This window comes from Pristiophorus japonicus, chromosome 10 (genome assembly GCF_044704955.1).
Source record: "Pristiophorus japonicus isolate sPriJap1 chromosome 10, sPriJap1.hap1, whole genome shotgun sequence".
NCBI lineage: Eukaryota > Metazoa > Chordata > Chondrichthyes > Pristiophoridae > Pristiophorus > Pristiophorus japonicus.
The window spans coordinates 28,236,351-28,260,049 of NC_091986.1; the positions used below are offsets into that span (position 1 = coordinate 28,236,351).

The 23,699-nt window shown below is 43.8% G+C and overlaps 1 protein-coding gene across 2 annotated transcripts in view; it reads left to right on the forward strand.

Annotated features, from left to right (window-relative positions):
* klf12b (Kruppel like factor 12b) overlaps nucleotides 1–23,699 on the forward strand; it is a 245,514-nt gene that overhangs the window by 153,997 nt on the left and 67,818 nt on the right. The window contains exons 4-5 of one of the 2 annotated variants that reach the window (XM_070891390.1): nucleotides 6,549–6,653; nucleotides 10,442–10,571. In XM_070891390.1, the coding sequence (XP_070747491.1) occupies nucleotides 6,549–6,653; nucleotides 10,442–10,571 (235 nt within the window). The remainder of the gene's footprint in view (nucleotides 1–6,548; nucleotides 6,654–10,441; nucleotides 10,572–23,699) is intronic. The other variant, XM_070891391.1, reaches the window with a different exon arrangement.

Here is a 23,699-nt window from a genome sequence, read left to right on the forward strand (position 1 = left end):
ATTCACAGACTCTGTGCTCTCAATCCGAGCTGCAATAGAGCTCATGGAAGAGCGTGGGAGAGAAGCTTATGTGCTAAAGATAGATCAAGAGAAAGCCTTTGATAGAGTGTCTCATGAGTTTTTATTGCTGGTTTTGGAAGCGTTTGGTTTCAGGAAAAATTTCATTGAGTGGATAAGGATTTTTTATTCAAACATATTTAGCTGTCTTAAAAGTAATGGGGGGGCCCCTTGTTACAACCCCGTTAGCGCCACCGGGGGGGGCACAAACGGGACATAAGACACTTTTTGCCCTGGCCGCCATCTTTTTTTCTCTGCCGACTCTCGGGTCGGCTCAATGATGGCGGCCCTAGTGTGGTCCGGGCCGCCATCTTGGGGCAGTAAAGGCAATTCTGCACCGGGCATGTAATGTCCCGACCCCAGAAGGTTACCGTCCCCAGTCGAGGTGCAGGGCAACTTCACCCACATGGTTTTTTTATCCAAGTATTTTCCGATACAGAGGTCAGTGAGACAGGGTTATCCCCCATCCCCATTGATGTACACATTGGTAGCAGAACCATTAGGTTACATGATGCTAAAGGAACAAGGAATAGTCAGGATTGCGTTTCCCAGTTACGGGTGGGTGTCAGTGATTCACCTCATCATCATCTTCATAGGCAGTCCCTCGGAACCGAGGAAGACTTGCTTCCACTCCTGAAGTGAGTTCTTTGGTGGCTGAACAGTCCGATACGAGAGCCACAGACCCTACCACAGGTGGGACAGATAGTCGTTGAAGGGAAGGGGTGGGCGGGACTGGTTTGCCGCACGCTCTTTCCGCTACCTGCACTTGATTTCTGCACGCTCTCGGCGTTTGAGACTTGAGGTGCTCAGCGCCCTCTGGGATGCACTTCCTCCACTTAGGGCGGTCTTGGGCCAGGGACTCCCAGATGTAAGTGGGGATGTCGCACTGTACATGGTCCATGTCTCTGAGCCACACAGGAGGACAGGTATTACTACAACCCTGTAGACCATGAGCTTGGTGGCAGTTTTGAGGGCCTGGTCTTCAAACACTCTTTTCCTCAGGCGGTGATATACCAATATGCAAATGACAACCTTAACATTGGTAGATGGGGAGTCAGTGAGGAAAGCTATGGGAGTAGTGGAGGAGTATTGTCGAGCTTCAGGAGCCAGAGTGAATTATAGTAAGTCCAAATGCCTGGTTGCGGGAATGGGGGGGGGGAGTGGTTGGACGAAAGCCCCTTTAAGGTTGTGGCGGTTGTAGAAGTTGTGGAGGTGTATATGGGATGCAAGAAGGAGAGGGATGAAGTGGATCGATTAAATTGGGAACTGAAGGTTTTGAAAATTAAAAAGATTTTGGGAAAATGGGAAAGTCGGTGGTTGAAAGTGCAAGGAAGAGTGACAGTGGTGTCAGCTCTCCTGCTATCTAAACTATGGTACTGATTGACGGTGGAGGATATTCCTGAGTGGCCGGAAATGTCTATCCGAGAGTCTTGTGTGAAATTTTTATGGGAAGGGAAACCAGCCTTGGTTGCTTACAGTACCATCATTGGACAGAGCAATCCGGAAGGACTCAATTTCCCAGATATTGATTTGAAGAAAAAATTATTTTGGATCAAATGGGGCAAGAGATTTCTTCAGAAGTCAAATACAAGTTTTTGGGAGAGTTGTTTTTAGCATTTTTAAAAATAAAGTGGATGGGAGGACAGGGGATATTTTATATGGATTACAAGAATATGTTTTGAACTCGATTAAACCTCTCCCTCGGTTTTATAAGGGGGTTGTAGTTACTTGGGCCCAATTTTTTTAAAGTGTGCAGTTTATGCCCAAAGGTTCTGAGGAATTTTTTAGAACAGCCCTTATTTTTGAACAGGTGGGTCAACATTGAAGGAGAGGTATTATTTAATCAAGCTTTTATAAAAGCTGATATATATGTGAAAGATGTATTATATGAGGTAGTTCCAAGTTGGTTGCCGGAAGCGGTAGTTTGGGAGGAGGATCAGGAGGAAGAGGAAATAGCAATTAAGATCATGTATGAGAAGATTGTGAGGGAAATGCCACAGGATTAGATAGAAGAAATAAATACGCAAATCTCCAAAGGAGGTAAAATGCATCCTGCCTTTCCAAGCTTTCTGTTGGAGAAAAAGGAGGAGTTTGACCCATTTACTGGCGTTATGTCTGCAATTAAAGGATTTTAAGTACCATGTTCGACAGTTGGTGAGGTTTTCTTGTTGGGTGGGGACCGAAGAGCGAGAATGGGAATCCCGTGGAACTCAATTTTGAGATGAGGATTGCAGGAGAGTCTGCCCGAGTCTAGAGGAGCGGCAATTAATTTAATGATCAGTTCGGCTAGATTTGTGATTGTGCGAATGCTCTTTTTTAAGGGGAGGAGAATAAACCTAAAAGCGTATTTTAAATATAAGCTAAAAGCTATTTATAAGGCTCTGTGGATGTTCTATTCAGAAAGGAATTTAAAGATAATATTTTATTATCAATTTTTAAAGTACAATAGATTATTATGTGTTACAGGAGACAACTTAAAGTTCAGGTTTTGATGTTAATATATGTTGGAGAAACGACTGTGCAGCGTGACAGAATGGATTTGTATGACACAATGGAATGATCACGATGTAAATGTTTTCAGTGTTCAAAAAATATTTTTTTAAAGTGGGTAGCACTCTCGTCTCTGCATCAGAATGTTGTGGGTTCAAGTCCCACTCCAGGAACTCGAGCGCAAAAATCTAGGCTGACACTTCAATACAGTCCTGAGGGAGCACTGCACTGTCGGAGGTGCCTTCTTTCGGATGAGACGTTAAACTGAGGCCCCGCCTGCTCTCTCAAGTGGAGGTAAAAGATCCTATGGCACTATTTTAAAAAAGAACAGGGGAGTTATCCTCTGTGTACTGGCCAATATTTATCTCTCATTCAACATCACTAAAACGTTTCCTACATGACAACAGTGACAACACTTCATAAAGTACTTCATTGGCTATAAAGCGTTTTGGGACTTCTGGTGGGCGTGAGTGGCACTATATAAATGCAAGTCTTTCTTTTATGGTCAAGTCCTGCTCCACTCAATTCTTGCACCATAATGAGTGAGCAACAAGGGCTATGGATCACTCATTCTGTGAAATAACAATGAAAAAATCTTTTTATACATGGTTGTGTACCAAAATATTCCCCACACAGCAGTGTAAATCTTTTTCTGTCTTGTTATGAGCCCGTTCGCAATCATTCCCAAACGTTGTACTTTCCTCCTTTATCATTTAGCCCTTGTTCTCTTAAGCTAATTACAGCAGTGTATATAATTTTACATTTGGGCTGATTTAATTGCAGCATCCATGTTTTTCAATGGCTGAGGTAAAAGATTTATTTTGACTGTGACCCAAATACCCTCCGTTTCACAGAATGGAAGCTGCCAGATTTAGATTATATATCAGCCCGTTTATTTAGCTTCAGGGCTTCTGTTGGGATTTCCCCAGTCACCACAGAGCGTGAATTATAATGATTTGAATCAAATTAACCATTTTTAAAATTGGATTTAGCTAAACCAGATTTCTTGCATGTATTTATGTTTGTTAAAACATTCAGCCAAAAATGGGATTTAAGAAGTGGTGCTACGTAAATAAGATAATTTATCCAACACATATGGTATTTACAGCAGAAAGTGATACTTTGTGGTTTAAAGATTTTATAAGCAACAACTGCTTGAACTGTGTGTAGCACTACTGTAAGCAACCCGCCTGAATTTCATTCCCCTGCGAGCAGACAGTTAATCATTCACCATCCTGCCTACCATTCTGCTGTTGCCTGCATCAGCGTTTCCTCGGGTCTCTCCTGTCCCAACCTTGTTGCTAAGTTTTATCTTTCCTGCCCTACCTTCTTCCTTCTGCTTTCCAGTACAGTGTTGAGTTGATGTGCTTTCCCAATTTGAGTTGACAAACCCAAAGACTAAGCTACAAGGACACAAGTCCAACAGAACACCGATGGTATCAATCTGACCATCTCTGTTCTGCCCCGGCCTCGGCAAAAAATATTGGCCCAGAAATCCCGGCCTCCCCGGGTCCATACGGAGTTTCTATGGACCCAGGAAGGCATTGGAAAAGCCAGTTTTCAGTGCACATCGCGCATACGCTGAAAACCGGCTTTTCCGATCTGTCAAGTTTCTGGCTTGACAGATCTCGTGCATATCGGGAGCGAGGACATTTGCACGGGCAAGATTGCGGGATTTACCCAAGTTTTGCCCAGCAAATGTCCTCAAAACTCTTGCCCCTGATAAAAGCAGGTGCATAGCCTACTTTTACAGGGGTAAGTGTTTTAAAGCACACAAAAACATTGTAAAATAAAATTTTTAAAACACATGTTATTGTTAAAGACTCTGCCCACTACGGTAAGTTTATTTTGAATCAATATACCTGATTGGCTGCCCAAAGCCATGTGACTCCAGCTCCAGGCCTGCACACGTCCCAATGTGAACGCGCTCCGTTGCTCAAGAAGAGGAGGCCTCGACTCCGGGATCTCTGGCGAGCATTCGACCAAAAGGTATGTGCGCATCTCCTGTCCTATTTTTGGTCGAACACCCACGGGAAGAAGAAATCGGGATTTCTGGGCCATGACCACAAAAAATGACTAAATAGAAATATTGAATACATAGAAAATATAACATGATTTTTTTAAAAATTCATTCCTGGGATGTGGGTGTCGCTGGCAAGGCCAGCATTTATTGCCCATTCCTATTTACCCTTGAGAAGATGGCGGTGAGCCGCCTTCTTGAACCACTGAAGACCTTGTGGTGAAGGTAGTTCCACAGTGCTGTTAGGGAGGGAGTTCCAAGATTTTGACCCAGCGACGATGAAGGAATGGCGATATAATTCCAAGTCAGGATGGTGTGTGACTTGGAAGGGAAGTTGCAGGTGGAGGTGTTCCCATGAATGCGCCTGCTGCCCTTGTCCTTTTAAGTAGTAGAGGTAGTGGGTTTGGGAGGTGCTGCCGAAAAAGCCTTGGTGAGTTGCTGCACTGCATCTTGTAGATTTTACACACTGCAGCCACAGTGCGCCGGTGTTGGAGGGAGTGAATGTTTAAGGTGGTGGATGGGGTACCAATCAAGCGGGCTGCTTTGTCCTGGATGGTGTCGAGCTTTTTGAGTGTTGTTGGAGCTGCACTCATCCAGGCAAGTGGAGAGTATTCCATCACACTCAGTGCTCCTTCCAAGTGGTGCTCATCATGGAGAAGTACTGGTGAATTAATTACAAAAAGTAAACCTCAAGCTACATCACAATAAGTTACCGCATTAAGAAAGTGTACTACAACTAAGTCAGTATGCAAACTGCTTTATGAATCTTCTCTAACTTGAGTTTTCTGACCAAATGCCATTGAATATCTTATTTTTCATAATTGACTGTATCTCATTGATTATCCCTGATCTATTCTCACTTTGATCCATAACAACTGTAAGTAATGACATTCTCTCACGAGCAGTGCCCAGTGCAGACGTATTTTTGCTGTTCAGCACAGAAATCATGGCCTCGATTTTTACAGGGGAGTGTGGGTGGGTGGCTAGGTTGGCGGGGGGGGTGGGGGGAGGTGCGAGGGGAGCCCGATAGCGGTCAGCGAGTCTGGCCAGGTCAGGCCTGGCCCATCTTAACAACAAGGCCTCAATTGAATAAAACTTCCGAGACTCCCACCCGCCAGCTGGTCATATTCACAGCCTGGCCGGGAATGAGAATTTGGCCACAGGCAGGAACCTGTGGGAACAGACCCGGCAGTCTATTGTGGGTCCCAGGATAGGATTGGGGAGAAGTAGAGATTCCATTGCGGAGAGAGGACTGGAGAGGCTCAAGGATTCGGCGAGGGGTGTGGAGGGGGGGTGGTGGCGGGGAGGGGTGAATGGGGTGGGGGAGCGCTCCTATGCCTTCTGGCCCACAAGGAGTCCAAAGATAAGGGAGTTTTTAAAAACTTACTTTGGCCTCTTCTGACCAGTCGGCTCCTCCCGCCGAGGTTCTGCTGCTGGACTGCAGACAAAGCGAGACCTGCCCTGACGTTAATATTACATTGCAGCGCCAATGATGTCATCGGGCCGCGACCTCTGCATCTTCAGTAAGTCGCCGCCTGCTTTTAGCCGGAGCCTCGTCGAAGGCCCGAATCGTCAGCCTCAATATTTAGGTGGGCGGGATCGCGGTGGGTTGGAGGCGGGATTTCGACTTTTGGGATTTTCAACCCCGGCCTGTCCCTTTCCTGCCGGTCAGGAGGGAGGGGGCATAATATCGAGTCCCATGAATCAGCACTGCCCAATATCCAATCGGATTACTGTGCTATGTTGTACACAACACATTTTGGTACAACACGAAGAGTCCATGAAGTGACTGTGGAAATTCCAACGACATTAACAATGGAACTTAATTTACACATTTTCGTCAAATGATGCCAATTTAATGTGCTCAGACCTATGAAGATGTGTCCAAGCTTGTACCCCTAATATTCTGTAGCTAGTGGGATCAGATACACTCAGTATTTTACAATATATATATAATGTTATTTCTTCCCTTCAATTATAGTGGACACTCAACAGTGCATTGTGAAAAAGCCATTCAGCCTGCAGCCTCACAGTATTGTTCCACACAACCACTCCTGGCACCATACTATAATTGAAGGGGAGATAGGTAAGTAACAGCATTGGCAGATATATGAATGACTAACAAACATTTCCCCCCTCCCGCATTTTGGAACTGATTTGTGCCCTTTCTTCCATCCTTTGAACAACATAGGCCCTGATATTTAAGGGGAGGCAGGGAGGGCGCAGAGGAGGCTGAAAACGGCAATTTTGGGGACGTGGAGATCCTGCCGAACTTACCCGCAGGACCTCATTAAAAAAATGTTGTTCCATTTCCCGCCAAATGGAAAGACTGGCTGGTGGGTGGGAGGGAGCACCAGCGACAGGAGGCCGCACAGGGACCCTTGCAATCTCCTGCCCATCGTAAGGGAGTTAATATCAAGGCCTGTGCCTCCATAAGGATACTTCTAAAACCACAGTAGTGTGGAAACATAGGCGGCCTATCCAAAGTAATGAAGCCATGATTATTAACAGGAGGTACACTTGAAGCAAAGTGAAGTGTTGGTTTCCCACATTACTCTCAAGCATTGTCAACCATCCAATCATTCTGTGCAAATAGCTAGGAAAGGATCTGATCCAATTCCATATGGTTATGCTGAGATCCAGAGCTAGACTCCATGCTGTAACATTCTGAATCACCGCCTCAGATGTTCACACAAGATAAACTGAAGAGAAAAGCAACATAAATGCAGGTGTGGCAAAGTATTGACAGTGTCTGGCTTCCGACCTCCATCAATTGTCCCATCTCCCTCTTTTATGCAATTGTAGTACCACGACCCTTATTGGGATTTTCTTCAGGAAGCAATACACCATGCCGGTTGTCAGGAATTGGTGGACATTGTTTCTGTTGAAAAGGCATATGTAATCCTAGTTGATGTACTAAAAACCGCTATCAAAGTATGGCAATAAAATCACCCAAATCAAGACATGGTACAGAAAAGTAAAATATCTCCTTGTGCGCTAACTGAGGAGAGCTTCTGGCCCTGGTTGTGTAGGTGCTAAGGTTCGGAATGTCTGAGATGAGAAACTAGCTGGCAAGTGGAAAGCTGAAAATAATATGCTTAGCCACAACTCAAGGGAGGAACCCCTTAAGAGTGAGGTGCTCAGTCAAAGACACTTACTATCTGGCTCCCAATTTGTCTTCAGAGCAAATTGGTCAATTTGCGGCATGTTTAATTTCCTGATCCAGAAGAGGAGCAATTCTCTCAATGGTCAGCACAAAAGTTCCAGGAGTACATCAGGATGACGTCAGGAAGCACTAAGGGGAGTAGACGTCTGGAACTCTCCCCGCAAAAAGCTGTTGAGGCTGTGGCCAATTGAAAATGTCAAAACTGAGATTGATCGATTTTTGTTAAACAATGGATATTAGGGAGTATGGAACCCCTCATGGAGATGGAGTTAAGATACAAGTTAGCCAATATTTAATTGAATGGCGAAACAGCTTCAAGGGGTTGAAATGTCTAATCCTATTCCTATGTAACCAGTGATAGTGGAACCTATGATATTGTAAGGCATCCTTGCCTCATTACGATAGCCAACCTCTTGTGGCACGCTTAATGAGCTGTAGTACTGGATAGATGATTCCTCAGAAGCCATAAGCATGGGGTCACAATAAATTGGTACTTATTTCCTTATTGTAACATTTGAAGAAGGATACCTAGCACACACAGTTCACGAGGAAGTTTGTAATTACCATGAAACATAATCTAGCCACTGAGGTTTGTAAAAGTGACAAGAGATCCATCATTCAAGCAAGGTTACAATTCTATATGTTTCTGATATTCAGTTGGTTCTCCACACGATGCTCACAATAATATCGATAATTTCACCGCTCTTCACCGCTGGTGGGGAGCCTCACATGCCTGCAGCACATACTGGGTGCTGCCTACGATTTTTGATGTTCACTGCTGACCAATGATGCTCCAAAGGGGTGATCATGTCACTCCTATGTATCAAACCAAAGGCAATTTTCATCTTGTAAGCGACTAGATTTGCATTTCCGACTTTGCAGCCCATAAACATCCGTCAAAATCGAGAAAGCAAATGACGACCATTCTAACCTTTTCAACCAGTATTCTTAAATGCTTGAAAGGAAGAGAAAAATGAGAGGGCTATGGGGAATGTAATTAATTGGTTTGCTCTACCTAAGAGCCAGCACAGGCACGGGAGGCTGAATGGCCGCCTTCTGTGTTGTATGATTCTATAATTCTAACACTGTCAGCTTTGTTTCTCATCTTAACCCCAATCCACCCCTCTTAATGCAGAAGTATGCAATGGGACCAAGTGATGTACAAAACATGACAGTTGCCTTTAGCATGAAAGACAGGAGAGAGATGACCACCCATTAGGGGAGTTCCAGGCAGACTCAATTCTGCAGCAGATATTTGTGCACACAGTATAAATATTTCAAAATCTGAATTAAAAAAAATAGAAAATGCTGGAAATACAAAGTGGGACAGTCATAGAATTACATAGAAATGACAACATGAATACAGTTCATTTGGCCCAACCAGTCGGCGTTGGTGTTTACCCTCCCAATGGGCTGTGGTCCTATTCTCATGTGCTCACCCTGTTTCCATATTCCATTTTCCTTCAATCACCTACCTGATCTATTCTTAGACTTTGACATGGTCTCTGCTTCAATCATTAAGTCAGGGAGTTCATTCCACAGCCTCACAAACCTTCTAAGAAAGATTTTTTTGCTCTCTATCTTAAATCTCTTACAATTAATCTTGTATCTCTGTCCCTTTGTTCTAGATGCCTCAATCTCTGGATACAGTCTGTTTCTATCCACTCTGTCTCAGCCCTTCATTATTTTTAAACACCTCTATCCAATCATCCTGTGATCTCTATTCTAACACAAACATTCTCAATTTACCAAATCTTTCTCTACATGTATTTGTATTTCCCTACACCCACACCAGGCAGTAGTCTAGTGAATTTTTTTCTGTCTCTTCTCAGTCAACGAGAATGAGAGAGATAGCTTTACAATTTTGGGTGATGCAGTTTATTTGCTCCATGGGTTCTTTGCTTAAGAATTCACAGCTACACATTTACAGTAAAGAACTAGCTGGTTTATTAGCAAAGGTTTAACAATCAAACTGAACACTACCAGTTCATCCACCAGGCTCACAACTGCACGTCTCATCGTGGAGAACCTAAATTCAATTAACTGGGGTTTTATTGACTCTTGTGAACATCACGTGACTGGCTAAGCCACTCACAGTGCCACAAATCCACAAGCCTGTGAGCATACTCACGATGCATACATTACAGGTGAGACTTTGAAGGATGCTGCCCAAAACAGCATCCTATCTTTCTCTTTCAGGTGCTGATACACATGATTCTAGCATTTTCTGATTTTTTTTCACAGTCTTGGATCAGTCGACTTCAAAACTTGTTTCCAAGCTGTCAGAGTGAGCACCAGAAATGCTCTCGCTGCTGGTGCAGATTTCATGTGGCTGGTTTAATTTCTTTTGAAGCTTTAAAATGACATCATCATTGTGTTTTGGCATCTTCATGGCACCCATCTCGTCACGGTACAGCACTGTTGACAAATATCTGACATAATAATGTGCACATATTTTAGCATAGTGGTGCTACCCCTTTAAATGAACAGCTATCCACTGTAATAATTGGACCTGAATTTAAGAAAAGAAACTATACAAATAAAAATATATATTTTGGAATGAGCTGTGGTATTGGGCTGTTGATGTGTTTCAACTCTCTTCCATTTGATGAAAACTAATGTCTGATATTAAAAGAAAAAAATATGAAGTTATTTGCTATCAGTACGCTGGCCATTCTTAGGCAATGATGTGTTTTTATTTGCTACAGCACAACTGAGGAGCCTGTCACCTGGGCGCATCAAAAGTGACAGTGAAGATGACGACCTGCCAAATGTGACTTTGGACAGTGTTAACGAAACTGGATCCACAGCACTCTCTATCGCACGAGCTGTACAAGAGTAAGTACAACTCTCAAAAACTACAAAGTGATACATTATGGTAGGAAGAATGAGGAGAGGCAGTATAAACTAATGGGTACAATCCTAAAAGGGATGCATGAACAGAAAGACCTAAGTGCACAAATCGTTGAAGGTGGCAAGGCAGGTTGAGAAAGTGGTTAAAAAAAGCAGACAGGATACTGGGCTTCATCAATAAAGGCATAGGGTTGGATATGCAGCTTTTCGCCGCGATTCGACCCTCCACGGCGAAAACACGCTCGGCGGGATCCCCGGGTACTGGTTTGCGGTGGCCCTTCCAAGTACCGCCGGGGAGAGGTGCGCCGACGTGCAACAACGCAGACTACGCCACGCCCAGAATACCGACAGGGTCAAACCTGTTGGTGCAGCCCTGCCAGCAGCGGTAAGTATGAAAACCTGCAAAAAAGGTAAGTTAAAGTTTGTATTTTTACATTTTTTCTCAGTGATTCGATAGATAATGGTCGCGTCAATGTTTTTTGAGTGTTTTTGGAATTTTTTTTTTTTTCTCTCCCCCTCCCAAGACCTCTATCGCAGCGCTCCCGGCCCCAGACTAAAATTGCCGAAACTCGCCGTTTGCACCGCGAATCGCCGTGCAATGCCTTCTTTACTACCCTGGCACAGAGGTAAAGGCTGAAAGTTCGGCCTAAAAACGGTAGCACAGCAAAAACGGTAATTTTGATGTAAAACAACTGTTTTCGCCGAAAACTGAAAATCTAGCCCAATAATTGAGTACAAAAGCAAGGAAGTTATGATGAACCTTTATAAAACACTGATTCAGCCTCAACTGGAGTATTGTGTCCAATTCTGGGCACCACACTTTAGGAAGGATGTGAAGACCTTGGAGAGAGTGCAGAAAAGCTTTACAAGAATGGGATGAGAGACTTCAGTGACGTGGATAGACTGGAGAAGCTGGGGTTGTTCTCCTTAGAGCAGTGAAGATTGAGAGGAGATTTGATCGAGGTGTTCAAAATCATGAGGGGTCTGGACAGAGTAGATGGAGAAAAACTGTTCCCATTGGCAGATGGTTCAAGAACCAGAGGACACAGATTTAAGGTGATTAGCAAAAGAACCAACGACAAAGTGAGGAAAAACTCAAAAAGCACATGGTTAGGATCTGGAATGCACTGCCTGAAAGGGCGGTGGAGGCAGACTCAATCGTGGCTTTCAAAGGGGAGTTGGATAAGTACCTGAAGGAAAAAGGTTTGCAAGGCTACGGGGAAAGGGTGGGGGACTGGCTGAAGTGCTATTGCAGAGAGCCAGCACGGGTTCGACAAACCGAATAACTTCCTTCTGTGCTGTAACCATTCTATAATTCTGTGATTCCAACTCTTCCTTTGCACTTTACACGTGTTCTGAAAAACAGTTTCACTCTAATTATCTGTGGTACTAACATCGTGGCAGAGCTATTAGAAAATGTGAATCTTTTAAGCACAGATCATGTGGTATAGCCAATTACTGTGGTGCATGATGGGTTCAGAACTTTGTTATCCGTATATACTTCTTTCTAGTTCTCAAAATTTAACCGTGTTATTGTGTTGCTAGAGTATATCTTAACAAAAGAAATGTTCTCCCTACTAATCTCATTATGTAAGGGGCCATCTATAATTGAAGAGTACAAGGAGTCTTCTTTTGCCTATTCCTTCTCCTTGCCAGAATGATACTATTAAGATAATATAACAAAAAAGTATTTATTGGTGCATTAGCCAACCCCCCTACCCCTCCCCAAATATTCTCTGCAGTCTTGTCAAAATGCCAATTATGTAGCTCTAACTGATTCAGATGTTGTTTGTGTTTCGTCAAAAATAGCTGCTTCCTGTTCCCTCATGGGGGTGACTGGGACAGTAGCAGTTGTCAAGTATTTTTGTTCTCTTGTTTTTCCAGAGTTCTTCCCCCTTGTTCTCGCCTCAAGGACTTTTGTGGTAGGAGCATTGTGAGGAGTAACCAAGTCATGATGATCTAGTTGGGCGCACCCCACATCCTGACACTTTTGTGTACAGCTTCCAGTCTCTGAAATCCAGACGAATCAAGTCTATGTCAAATGGCAGATTATCTACCCAATCTCTTGCTTGTTAGTTATTCATTTTTATTTTATCCCTATTAGTCTAAAGAGTGCATCGAATCACATATAATGTCATGGCAGCAGGTTTCCGGTCAGCTTGTGGCTGGGTTTGGTTATATGATACCTTCTACTCAGGTAGAAAAGTGGAGGCACCCCATCCCTGTCAGTCTAGTGTTCGGTGTACTTCCACATTGCAACAATCCAGACAGACAATGCTATTAGGTATTTAAATTCACGTCCAATTCATGGTGATCAAACCTGATTTGTTCATGGCCCTTGGCAGTACGAAGGGGATTACGTTATGAAGCTTTGACTCCATGAACACTGGAATATTAGGGCTTTTAAGGTAGTGGCTCAGTGGTAGCACTCTTGCCTCTGAGTCAGTCAGTTGTGGGTTCAAGTCCCATTTCAGAAACTTCAGCACATAATCCAGGCTGATCCTCCCAGTGCAATACCGACAAAGTGCTGCACTGTGGGAAGTGCCATCTTTTGGATGGGATGTGAAACCGAAGCTCTGTCTGCCCTTTCGGGTGGATATCAAAGATCCCATGGCACTATTTCAAAAAAGAGCAGGGGAGTTATCCCCGGTGTCCTGGCTAATACATATTCCACAAACAACATCTATTAACAGATTATCTAAAGAAAGAGTAGCATTTATATATCGCCTTTCATTTCCTCAGGACATCCCACAGTGCTTTACAACCAATGAAGTACTTTTGGAGTGTAGTCACTGTTGTAATTTAGGAAACACAGCAGCCAATTTGTGCACAGCAAGCTCCCACAAACAGCAATGTGATAATGATCAGATAATCTGTTTTTTTCTGATATTGATTGAGAGATAAATATTGGCCAGAACATCAGGGAAAACTCCCCTGCTCTTCTTCGAATTACTGCCATGGGATCTTTTAGATCCATCTGAGAGAGCAGACAGGGCCTCGGTTTAACGTCTCATCCGAAAGATGGCACCTCCAACAGTGCAACACTCCCTCAGCAGTGCACCGGAGTGTCACCCTAGATTTTCTTTTGTGCTCAAGTCCCTGGAGTGGGACTTGAATCCACTACCTTCTGACTCAGTGGAATGAATGCTACCCACTGAGCCGCAGCTGACACTTACATGTAACAGGGCCTTGGTTTAATGTCTCATCTAAAAGACGGAACCTCCGACAGTGCAACACTCCCTCACTTCTGCACTGGAGTGTCAGCCTTGATTTTTGTGCTCAAGTCTCTGGAGTGGGACTTGAATCCACAAAATCTGACTCACTGAACCATGGCTGACACACAAATTTATTATCATATTGCTGTTTGTGGGAGCTTGCTGTGCGCACATTGGCTGCTGCGTTTCCTACATTACAGCAGTGACTACACTTCAAAGAAAGTACTTAAATAACTGTAAAGCGCTTTGAGACGTCCTGAGGTAGTGCTAGGCACTATATAAATGCAAGTCTGTCTTTTCTTTTCAAAGTCCAAGAGTGAAAATTCCTGATCATTGATTCCTAATCTCTAGAGCACAGAGAAAGAAACCTTGAAGCAGGATCAGATTTTCTAATAACAAGCACATGCTGCTTTAAAAGTAAAAGTGTTCTTGGCATGCTCACCATCATTTATTGCATTCCTCCGATCATAAAATCTCACTTAGTATTTACATAGGCCTTTATTGCAGATAGGTCAAGTGTTGGAAACACAGCAACATATACATATGCCTGTGACTGTAGTAAATGTGACATTTCAGTTACAAATTCAGAGAAAGAACACAAAATCTTAACCTATAACAGAGTAACTATTCCCAACCAAGATGGATGTGTGGGGCAAATAATTCTAAAATATCTTTATCATACTTTATTTGTCTCATTGCAGTTTTTCCTTAATATTATTGATAACTGCAACTATGAGCTGAGCAAGACTGCAGAGATTACAATGAATGTTAGAAGTAAACCCGATCAAAACACCAAGCCTGTGCCCAAGATGAGATCACCAGTCTATTCATAATCTATAACACATTACCTTTAAGCGGGATAGGGGAGACTGGAACTAGAGGGCATAATCTTAGAATAAAAGGCCGCCCATTTAAAGCTGAGAGAGGGTTGTAAATCTGTGGAATTCGGTGCCTCAGAAAGCTGTGGCAGCTGGGACATTGAATAAATTTAAGACAGAAATAGACAGTTTCATAAACGAGAAGGGGTTATGGGGAGCGGGCAGGGAAGTGGAGCTGAGTCCATGATTGGATCAACCATGATCTTATTGAATGGCGGAGCAGGCTCGAGGGGCCGTTTGGCCTACTCCTGTTCCTATTTCTTATGTTCTTATGTAAAAGTAGCATTTCACACATCAGCACTATTTCCTTTATATTTAAAGGAACACAGATAACAGTATTTGTGTGAATTTTTACTCTGTTTTGTTTTAAAAAGGCCTTTAGCTGTTGAGTGCACTGTTGGCAATTGAGCAGATTGGAAAGAAACCATATCGCTCGCTATAAGGTTGCTGTTTTCGGCCAGCCTGTTGTGGGGCACTAGTCTGCTTTCATATTGACCATCATTTTTGGTACTTACAAGAACAGATCCATCCAATTTTGAACTGATTCTATAAATGCCGTTGAGCCCCAGCCTGGCAGTAAGCCAAAAGCAACAGGTGATCTTCCAAACTGCAAAAACAGCAGGAAGTGGGCTGGATGTGTTTCTGAGACAGTTCACAATTAGGTCTGGCTGGCTTTTTTCCACTTTTTATAAATAAACCTACTTAAAGTACGTTCCATTCATACTCATTGCTTTGTGACTAGGATTCAATAACAAGGTAGCTCTCAAACCATTGCTTACATTATGGCAAAATGCACCCTGCATTACAAAGTGACACAGCGCAGCAGAGAACAGAGGCAGACTTGCCACCTGGCAGTTTTTGAAATGGTCAGCTTTGAAAGAGCCAGCAGTTGTCAGCTGGCATTGTTAGCCAGCAGTCGACGGTGTCTACTTTCATTTGTTGTGCTGAGGCGTTCAGTAGGCTTGCCAGCCCTCTAGGATAGCCGTGGGGTCTCCAGGACACTGCTGCAAGCAACAGCCAGGAGTAAAAATAGTCGAGGCCAAAAATAACAGTGGCCCAGAAAATGCCTCCGACCGCAAACATTTCTACGAAAGTATCTGGTGGTCCCGGCGGTTCGGAGGCTTCTGGCCCTGGCCCTCTACGCGAAGGCCTGCGCAGGGGCCCACGTATCTCAGGGACTTGAGCGGTTCGTACACATCGCTGGGATCACGTGGGCCAGCCCAACCTAGCAAAATGGGGACATTCCCATTCATGCTGTGGTGAGTTCCGTTTCTACGGAGCTGCCATTAGTATGAATGGGAATACTCCAACAATACGCAAACACATTAAATACATTTTTAAAACACATTACGTATTTAAAGTTAAATAAAATGCACTTTAAGTAAGTATTTTATACAAAAAGTTTTTTTTTGAATTTTTTCAAATATGTTTTAACAGGGCTAAAAATAAACTTACCTTAATGGACAGGGTTTTTAATATATATAAATGAGTGATAACATTTTATTTTTCTATGTTTTTTAAACACTTACGCTGCTAAGAGCAGGTCTTATGCCTGCTTTTACCAGGCGTAAGAATTTAAAGGACTTTTGGTGGGCAGGAGTTGGGCAAATAGCTCAACTCTCCGACTGCAGAGGCCCTTTCCTTCGGATGCGGTGGATCTGTCAAGAGGATTCTTGTCAGATCACAAGTTCCGGGTTTAGGCGCACGCGCTTCGCATACCTAAACCCGGAAGTTGCGGGGACACTACGGAAATGCGCGCACTTCTTCCGCACCCATAGAGGCTGCGATTTCAGGCTCAGTGTGTTTCTTCAATTTTCTTTCAATACCTTTGTTTATTCGTTACATCGGACTTAACGGTCAAGTATAATCCAATCAGGTAATGAAGAGCCTATTCGCTTTCCAATTGGCCTGGGAAGGCGGTATGTGTAGTGAGGATGGACATGTCGGGCAACCAATGGCAGGACTGTAGGGGCGGGGCAGTCGGAAGCAGGAGGTCATGTGACAACACCTTCGGGAATATCTCCAACCTGAGTTGGAAACACTAGTTTTCAACATGCACATGGCCACCCTTATGCTGATAAACACCATCAAATGGCAATCAATTGTTCCAAAAACTGGCTGGGCAGGTAGAAGAACAGCCAGGTGACAACCCTTGGTGGAAGGACACAGGTTTGATTACCTCCTTTCCACCCCATGCCACTGACTTCTCAAGATTAGCCACAATGATAGGAAGAGATGATAAATGAAGCCAGGTACCTTCTCACTGAGGGTAGGGATTATTATCTCGCACCTCCTAGTGGCTGCCCAAAGAACTGCACTGGCAGAGGTAGGTCATCCTCTCTCCCCTATCCTCTTGATCACAAAAGGTGTATGGAATGCCAAGATAGAGAAAAATCGTCCTCCTTTCAGATGAAGCACTAAACCGAGCCCCTATCTGCCTGTTCAGGTGAACATAAAAAATCCCCACGGCACTATTTAAAGATCAGGGAATTCTGGTGTTCTGGCCAACATTCCAACCTCAACCAACACCAGGTCCAAGGACAGACTGAAATGACAACACAAGATGCAGATCAGGCAGCATCTGTGGAGAGAGAGAAACAGAGTTAGCGTTTCAGGTCAATGACCTTTCAGTTCCAGTTCTGCTTTGATATGTCTGCCACATATCAAGGCAGACACTTAAGTGTAGTATTGAGGGTGCTGTACAGTTAGAGATGCTGTCTTTTGGCTGAGCTGTTAAAGCAAGGCCCTGTCAACACTCTCTGGTGGATGTAAAAGATACCACGGCACGATTTAAACATCACTGAGAAACAGATTAATTGGTCATTTATCTCACTGTTGTTTGTGGGACCTTGTGTACATTAACTGCCAGGATTCCCTAAATTTGTAGAGTGACAAAAAACTACTTCGTTGACTATGGAACGTGTTGGGACACCTTGAGATCGTGAAAGTGTTAACAACAACAACAACAACGCCTTGCATTTATATAGCACCTTTAACGTAGTGAAACATCCCAAGGTGCTTCACAGGAGTAGTATAAGACAACAAAAAATTTGACACTGAGCCGCATAAGGAGAAATTAGGGCAGGTGACCAAGAGCTTGGTCAAAGAGGTAGGTATTAAGGATCGTCTTAAAGGAGGAAAGAGAGGTAGAGAGGCGGAGATGTTTAAGGAGAGCGTTCCAAAGCTTAGGGCCCAGGCAGCTGAAGGCACAGCCACCAATGGTTGAGCAGCTATAATCAGTGATGCTCAAGAGGGCAGAATTAGAGGAGCGCAGATATCGCGGGAGGTTGTGGGGCTGGAGGAGATAGGGAGGGCGAAGCCATGGAGGGATTTGTAAACAAGGGTGAAAATTTTGAAATCGAGACGTTGCTTAACCGGGCGCAATGTAGGTCAGCGAGCACAGGGGTGATAGGTGAACGGGACTTGGTGTCAGTTAGGACATGGGCTGCCGAGTTTTGGATGACCTCAAGTTTTGGATGATCTCAAGTTGACACTAGGTGTCAGACCAGAGCTTGGGGAAAACGGTCGAGACAGTCTTCAAATAGGACAGCCTGACTGTAAAATCCATCTACCTGCTCCATTTCTCTTGTACCAGTAGTATTAATGTTGGTAGAGATACAATCCTAAACTGGAACAAAATGGAACACTGAAAGATTGGGTGATTTCCGTTGATTTCTTGTCTACCTTGAGGAAAATCCCAATTAGTATTCTAGCTAGACAGAGTTTCTAATTTTTCAAAAGAATGAGGGATTAAAAGACTCTCCCCTTTTTACTATTATTCGGATGTAACCAATTCCTTGTAAGGGATGCATATCACTAGCAGTTTAAATGCTTTTCCCAGACTGTTCGCAACCTTGGTGTCATATTTGACCCTGAAATGATCTATCGACCACATATCCGCAGCATGACTAAGACTGTCTATTTCCACCTCTGCAACATCGCCCGTGTCCGCCCTTGCCTCTGCTCATCCACTGCTGAAGTCCTCATTCATGCCTTTGTTACCTCTGGACTTGACTGTTCCAATGCACTCCTGGCTGGCCTCCCACATTCTACCTTACGTAAACTAGAGGTGATCCAAATGCATTCTACATTGCAATTCACATTAAATGTGATACCATAATGTCCATTTTGAAATGTAATTTTAAGGCAGCATGGCACAATGATGGAACAGTGCACTGCACTCCAAATACAGGGCTTCCCATCCTGAATTCCTCACACAGATGGAACTTGGTCATGCCATAAAGAGGTGACTCTGTGTTGAAGTAGAAACAATTTCCCCCATGGGCATAAAATAACCAAGAAAACAAGTCACCCCCGACTGCTCTTGCACATCTCCTGGTGTTTGGTTGCACAATAATATTGGCAGATGTCTGTAAGCAGCTCCCACCCCTCTTACCCATTACATTGGCATGTGGAATTGCAGAACTTAAAAAGGGGATTTTTTTCAAATTCATTTCAGAATAACAGCCAGACTACAAATTAAAATTTGACTTGTGCATTTTCTTTTTAGCAGCATTAATGTTTTATGATGCTGTAACGATCCTGCTTACAGCAGGAACCAAAGAGCGACACATGGGGAGAACACGATGAGGCACAAAAAAATAGCACTTAAAATACTGTTATTTTGCTTAAAGAAAGAAGTCTCCCAGAAACACTCAGACAGGGCATTTCAAAACCCGTGGAAAATGACTGTATTTTGAAGTCCATCAGCTGCTCGACCTTCCCTTTTACAGACACAGTTTGTTTGTGCTGCTCAGTCATTAGTTGGACTTTTCATATTATTGCAACGGTTCTGTTCCAGCGCAGTCGTACATCGCATCCTATGCGTGGTTCAATGTGCACGATCCAGAGTTGCATAGTGACGGGGAAGGTAAGCCTTGCATAGCAGCTTGCAGATGGTGCTTTCAGCATAAAGGCTGATATTGAGTAGACTAGAACATTGCAGTGTGCGATAACCAATGGAAGAGTCGCCATCAGCAGGCAGCACACTGCAGAGGCAGAGAAACTACCCGATGCAATTGGCAGCATATTGCTTCAAAATCTTCCACGTTGGATACCGATCTTGATTTATTTACTTTTAAGTGCTTTTCTAGTGCCACTGTTGAAACAGCCACCTTGCTGTTTTATTGCTTAATGAACGGCAGACATTTTTACAACCATGTAAGACATCATTGCTAATATACAACTGAGACTTTTCAATGAGAATGAGAATGGCAGTGAACACAGCACCATCATTTGCTGTAATAAAGACTTTGGCAAGTTTGATCTTTGAGCGAAATTTTGTACGAAGGTGGCATTTTTGAAACTAGGCATAAATCTCATTATCAAAACTGCCATCTTCACTTCATAGCATCATACTCTAGTCAGCAATCTGTTCAGGTCTGAATGAAATTGTGTAACTCGGAATACACAGACTCTCTAACTGAAAGGAAACTGAACAATGAGACAGTTGACGACCTCACAAAAACAACTTTTTGGGGGGAAACTGAATGCCCATGTTTCATGCAAACAACTTATTGAAACTGCTATACTCTTCACATGAAAATGCTTGTCCTCTCAAAGCAGAAATCAGTTGTGTAATGAATATCACACAGTGTTGTGTGACAGACCCATAACATCCCAGCACTGCTAAGACATCTCAGTTATGGCCCATCACAGGTAACACACCATCTAAATGGCCTCCTGTTGCTTTCATTGAGGCCTACCCCTTGTGGAATAGTACTTCTGCATGAAACCACCGTGCTTTTATTATTACATAACTGGGCTGTGAAATCAGAACTGCAAAATGGAATAGACGAAAGCAATTCTTTAGGCATTTCCGACAATGCTCACAGCAAGTATACGTCCACTAGTAAAAGAGCCCTATCTGCTAGAAAGACATTGGAGACAGACAATTGAAGATGCATTCACCTAGTGACAGTGTTGCCGCTGTCACTGCCAGCAGCAGCACTGAGATAAGTGGGTCCAGGCTCCACTGCTTCGAGAAAAGCCTGTCTGAAATAACCACCACTTTTACCGGTCGTCAGCAGACTGCTATTGGTGTAGTGCAACAACGCATGTGGCACATTCTGGTCTTTATACACCTCCCCCAGACATTGGGAACAGTCCAAGAAACCCCAAACGCTTCATTGTTTGTGAGTGGTGTGGATTCTCCCAGATAATGTGAATGGGGTGGTTGCCATGGCACTAGCAGCCAAGACTGTCACAGAATCACTTCAAGCAGAAGCTCTTGTGGAATATAACTGCAACATCATGATGAGACGTGCTGCCAAGAGAAAGTCCTCTGTGCTGAAGAAATCCTAAGTGAGTGAAATGCTGGATTTTCTACAACCTCTAGAAGTGCCTTCCTCGTAACACAGCTCTGCATTTATATGATGCAAAAATAGGACAAACTTTAACATGCTGAAGAGCTACCCATCAGTAACTTATGGACCAGAAGTTTTCTCTGAGGCACTGATACCTGCAAGTTCAGGAGGTCCTGCCAGCATTTCTGACACGAGTGTCTGACAAACTTCTGGGTTTAGAAATTTCTACCGATCAATATAGATGCATAAAAGGAAAAAAGTATATACACATTTTTAGAGTAGGTGTCTCAGAGCATTCACTGCACTGCTCCTGTGAGCTGGCCCCTAGTTTGTTAGTCCATTGTGTAATGGCAAACAATTTTCACCCCCAGAAATTTTAGGATAAGCCAATGAGTTCAAGCATGCATTCACAACCATTAATTGTCTTTCCAAAAAAAGCTAATGTTGAAGAATTTCTGAAAGAAAAATTGGTAAACCTTAAGTTTGTTTTCGGACACAGTGTGCTATAAAAAAGGAAATTATTATTTAAATGGGAACAGATTACAAAATGTTGCAGTTCAGAAGGATCTGGGGTCCTTGTACATGAAACACAAAAAGTTAGTATGCAGGTACAGCAAGTAATTAGGAAGGCAAATGGAATGTTGGCCTTTATTGCAAGGGGGATAGAGTATAAAAGTAGGGAAGTCCTGTTACAACTGTACAGGCATTGCTGAGACCACACCTGGAGTACTGCTTTGGTCTCCTTATTTAAGGCTCAATTTTCCCCAGTATTTGCGCCGTTTTCTTTGGAGCAGGCTGATTTTTCTGGCCTAACTTAAAAATCCCCAGTTTCCCCAATCAATTTGCACCAGCATAATTCAGTTCGTTACAAATTTTTTAAGTCATTTTTTTTTCAGCCAAAGGGGGCGTAACCAGCCACCCACACCACTTCTGGCCATTTAGGGAAGTTTGGCCAGCTGAGAGTTACTCCAATTCTGATCAGGCCAACGTATGTGCTCTGTCCTGAAAAACCTTCTCTAGAGTTAAGGAAATTGGCGCAGGTAAGGAAAGCGGCACAGCTGATGCCCAGACACACTGAAAGAATTGAAAAACACATAGCAGCAACTTACCTCCAACCCCTCCCGAAGGCTGTCCCCGGTTCACACACACAGTCTGGTCCCATTCTCGGTCCCCGGCTCACACACACAGTCCGGTCCCATTCTCGGTCCCTGGTTCACACACATAGGCCCCAAGTTTCCACATGATTTGCTCCTGATTTTTAGGAGCAACTGGTGGAGAACGCGGTATCTTAGAAATCGGAATTCTCCACATTTAAGTTTTCTGCCGTTCTAGTCAGGGAGAACAGTTTCACTTTTGAACAGAATTTTTTTTTCAAAAGGGGGCGTGTCCGGCCAATGACGCCTGATTTGAAAGTTTCCACAGTGAAAACGTACTCCAAACTAACTTAGAATGGAGCAAGTGAAGATTTTTGTAGGCTTGAAAAAACCTTGTCTACACATTAAAAAATCAGGCGCAGGTTACAAATTAGGCGTCGGGAACGAGGTGGGGGCGGGGGGGGGGGGGAGGGAAGGGAAGTCATTACATTCTACAATAAATCCTTAGTTATACTTATACAAATATTATGCAAATAAATCCAACCTGAATAAAAATTTATATAAGCAAAGAAAAGATTAAATAAACCATGTTCTTACCTGTGTGAAAGTGCTTCAGGCAGGCCTTTCAGGCAGTGGTTTGCCGTCGGGACCGACTGACGGCAGGGGGAGGAGAGAGGGAGAAGGCTGCAGGAAGCCTCATTACTTGAGGCAGCGGTTTGCCGACGGGCCCGACCGATGGCAGGGGGAGAAAGCTGCAAGAAGCCTCAGTGCTGATCATGGAAGGGCATTGTGGTTTTATTAAAAAATTTTAAAAATTGAACAGCTACAAAGAATTTGAATAGTCACAAACAAGTGCATGTGTCCCGTTTATCACAGTCTATCTTTAATTACAGAATGCACTCCCTCACCCTCACACACAGAAATATCAAGACAATTAAAATGCAAGCCTTTGCAAGGGTTCAATAAACAAATTTTCACTTTTTCTGCAGCACTTTTTAAAATGGCCGATTGCCAATGTTTCCTTCACACTGCGCGTGCGCGAACGCTCCAACGCGCACGCGCAGGGTTGCCGGCACGAAAAAAAATCATTTAAATTGTACCCGCCCCCTCCTACTTACAAAATCGACGCGAGTGGTAGGCTCCGCCCCCTGGGCGCCGCGCCAAGCTGACATCGAGCTGCAAAGCGCTCGAGAATAGCGCAGTTTTTTTTCAGGTGCCGTTTTCGGCGCGAAAAACGGGCGCCCAGCTCAGAGAGGCGCCTGTTTTGCCGCGTGTGGAAACTTGGGGCCATAGTCCGGTCCCATGAGAGGTAGGGAGAGAGAGAGGGAGGCCCGAATCGGTTACCGAGAAGACTGGGCAGTCTTCGAGCGGGATTGGAGGTAAGTTGGTGCTATGTATTTTTCAATTATTTTAACGTGTTGGGAGCTGGCTGTAAGCTTCACTTTGCAGCCTCAGCTCGCATTGTGTCCCTGGGTACCATGGCAGCCCGATCTTTTTGGCGCAGATCAAGGCTCCACTCCCAAAACTAAAGGTCGGGTTAGGCCACGCCTAAATGAAGAGATCCAACGGGGAAACTTACAACACTTTTATTTTGGCGTACTTGGGCCCCAAAAAATCGGGC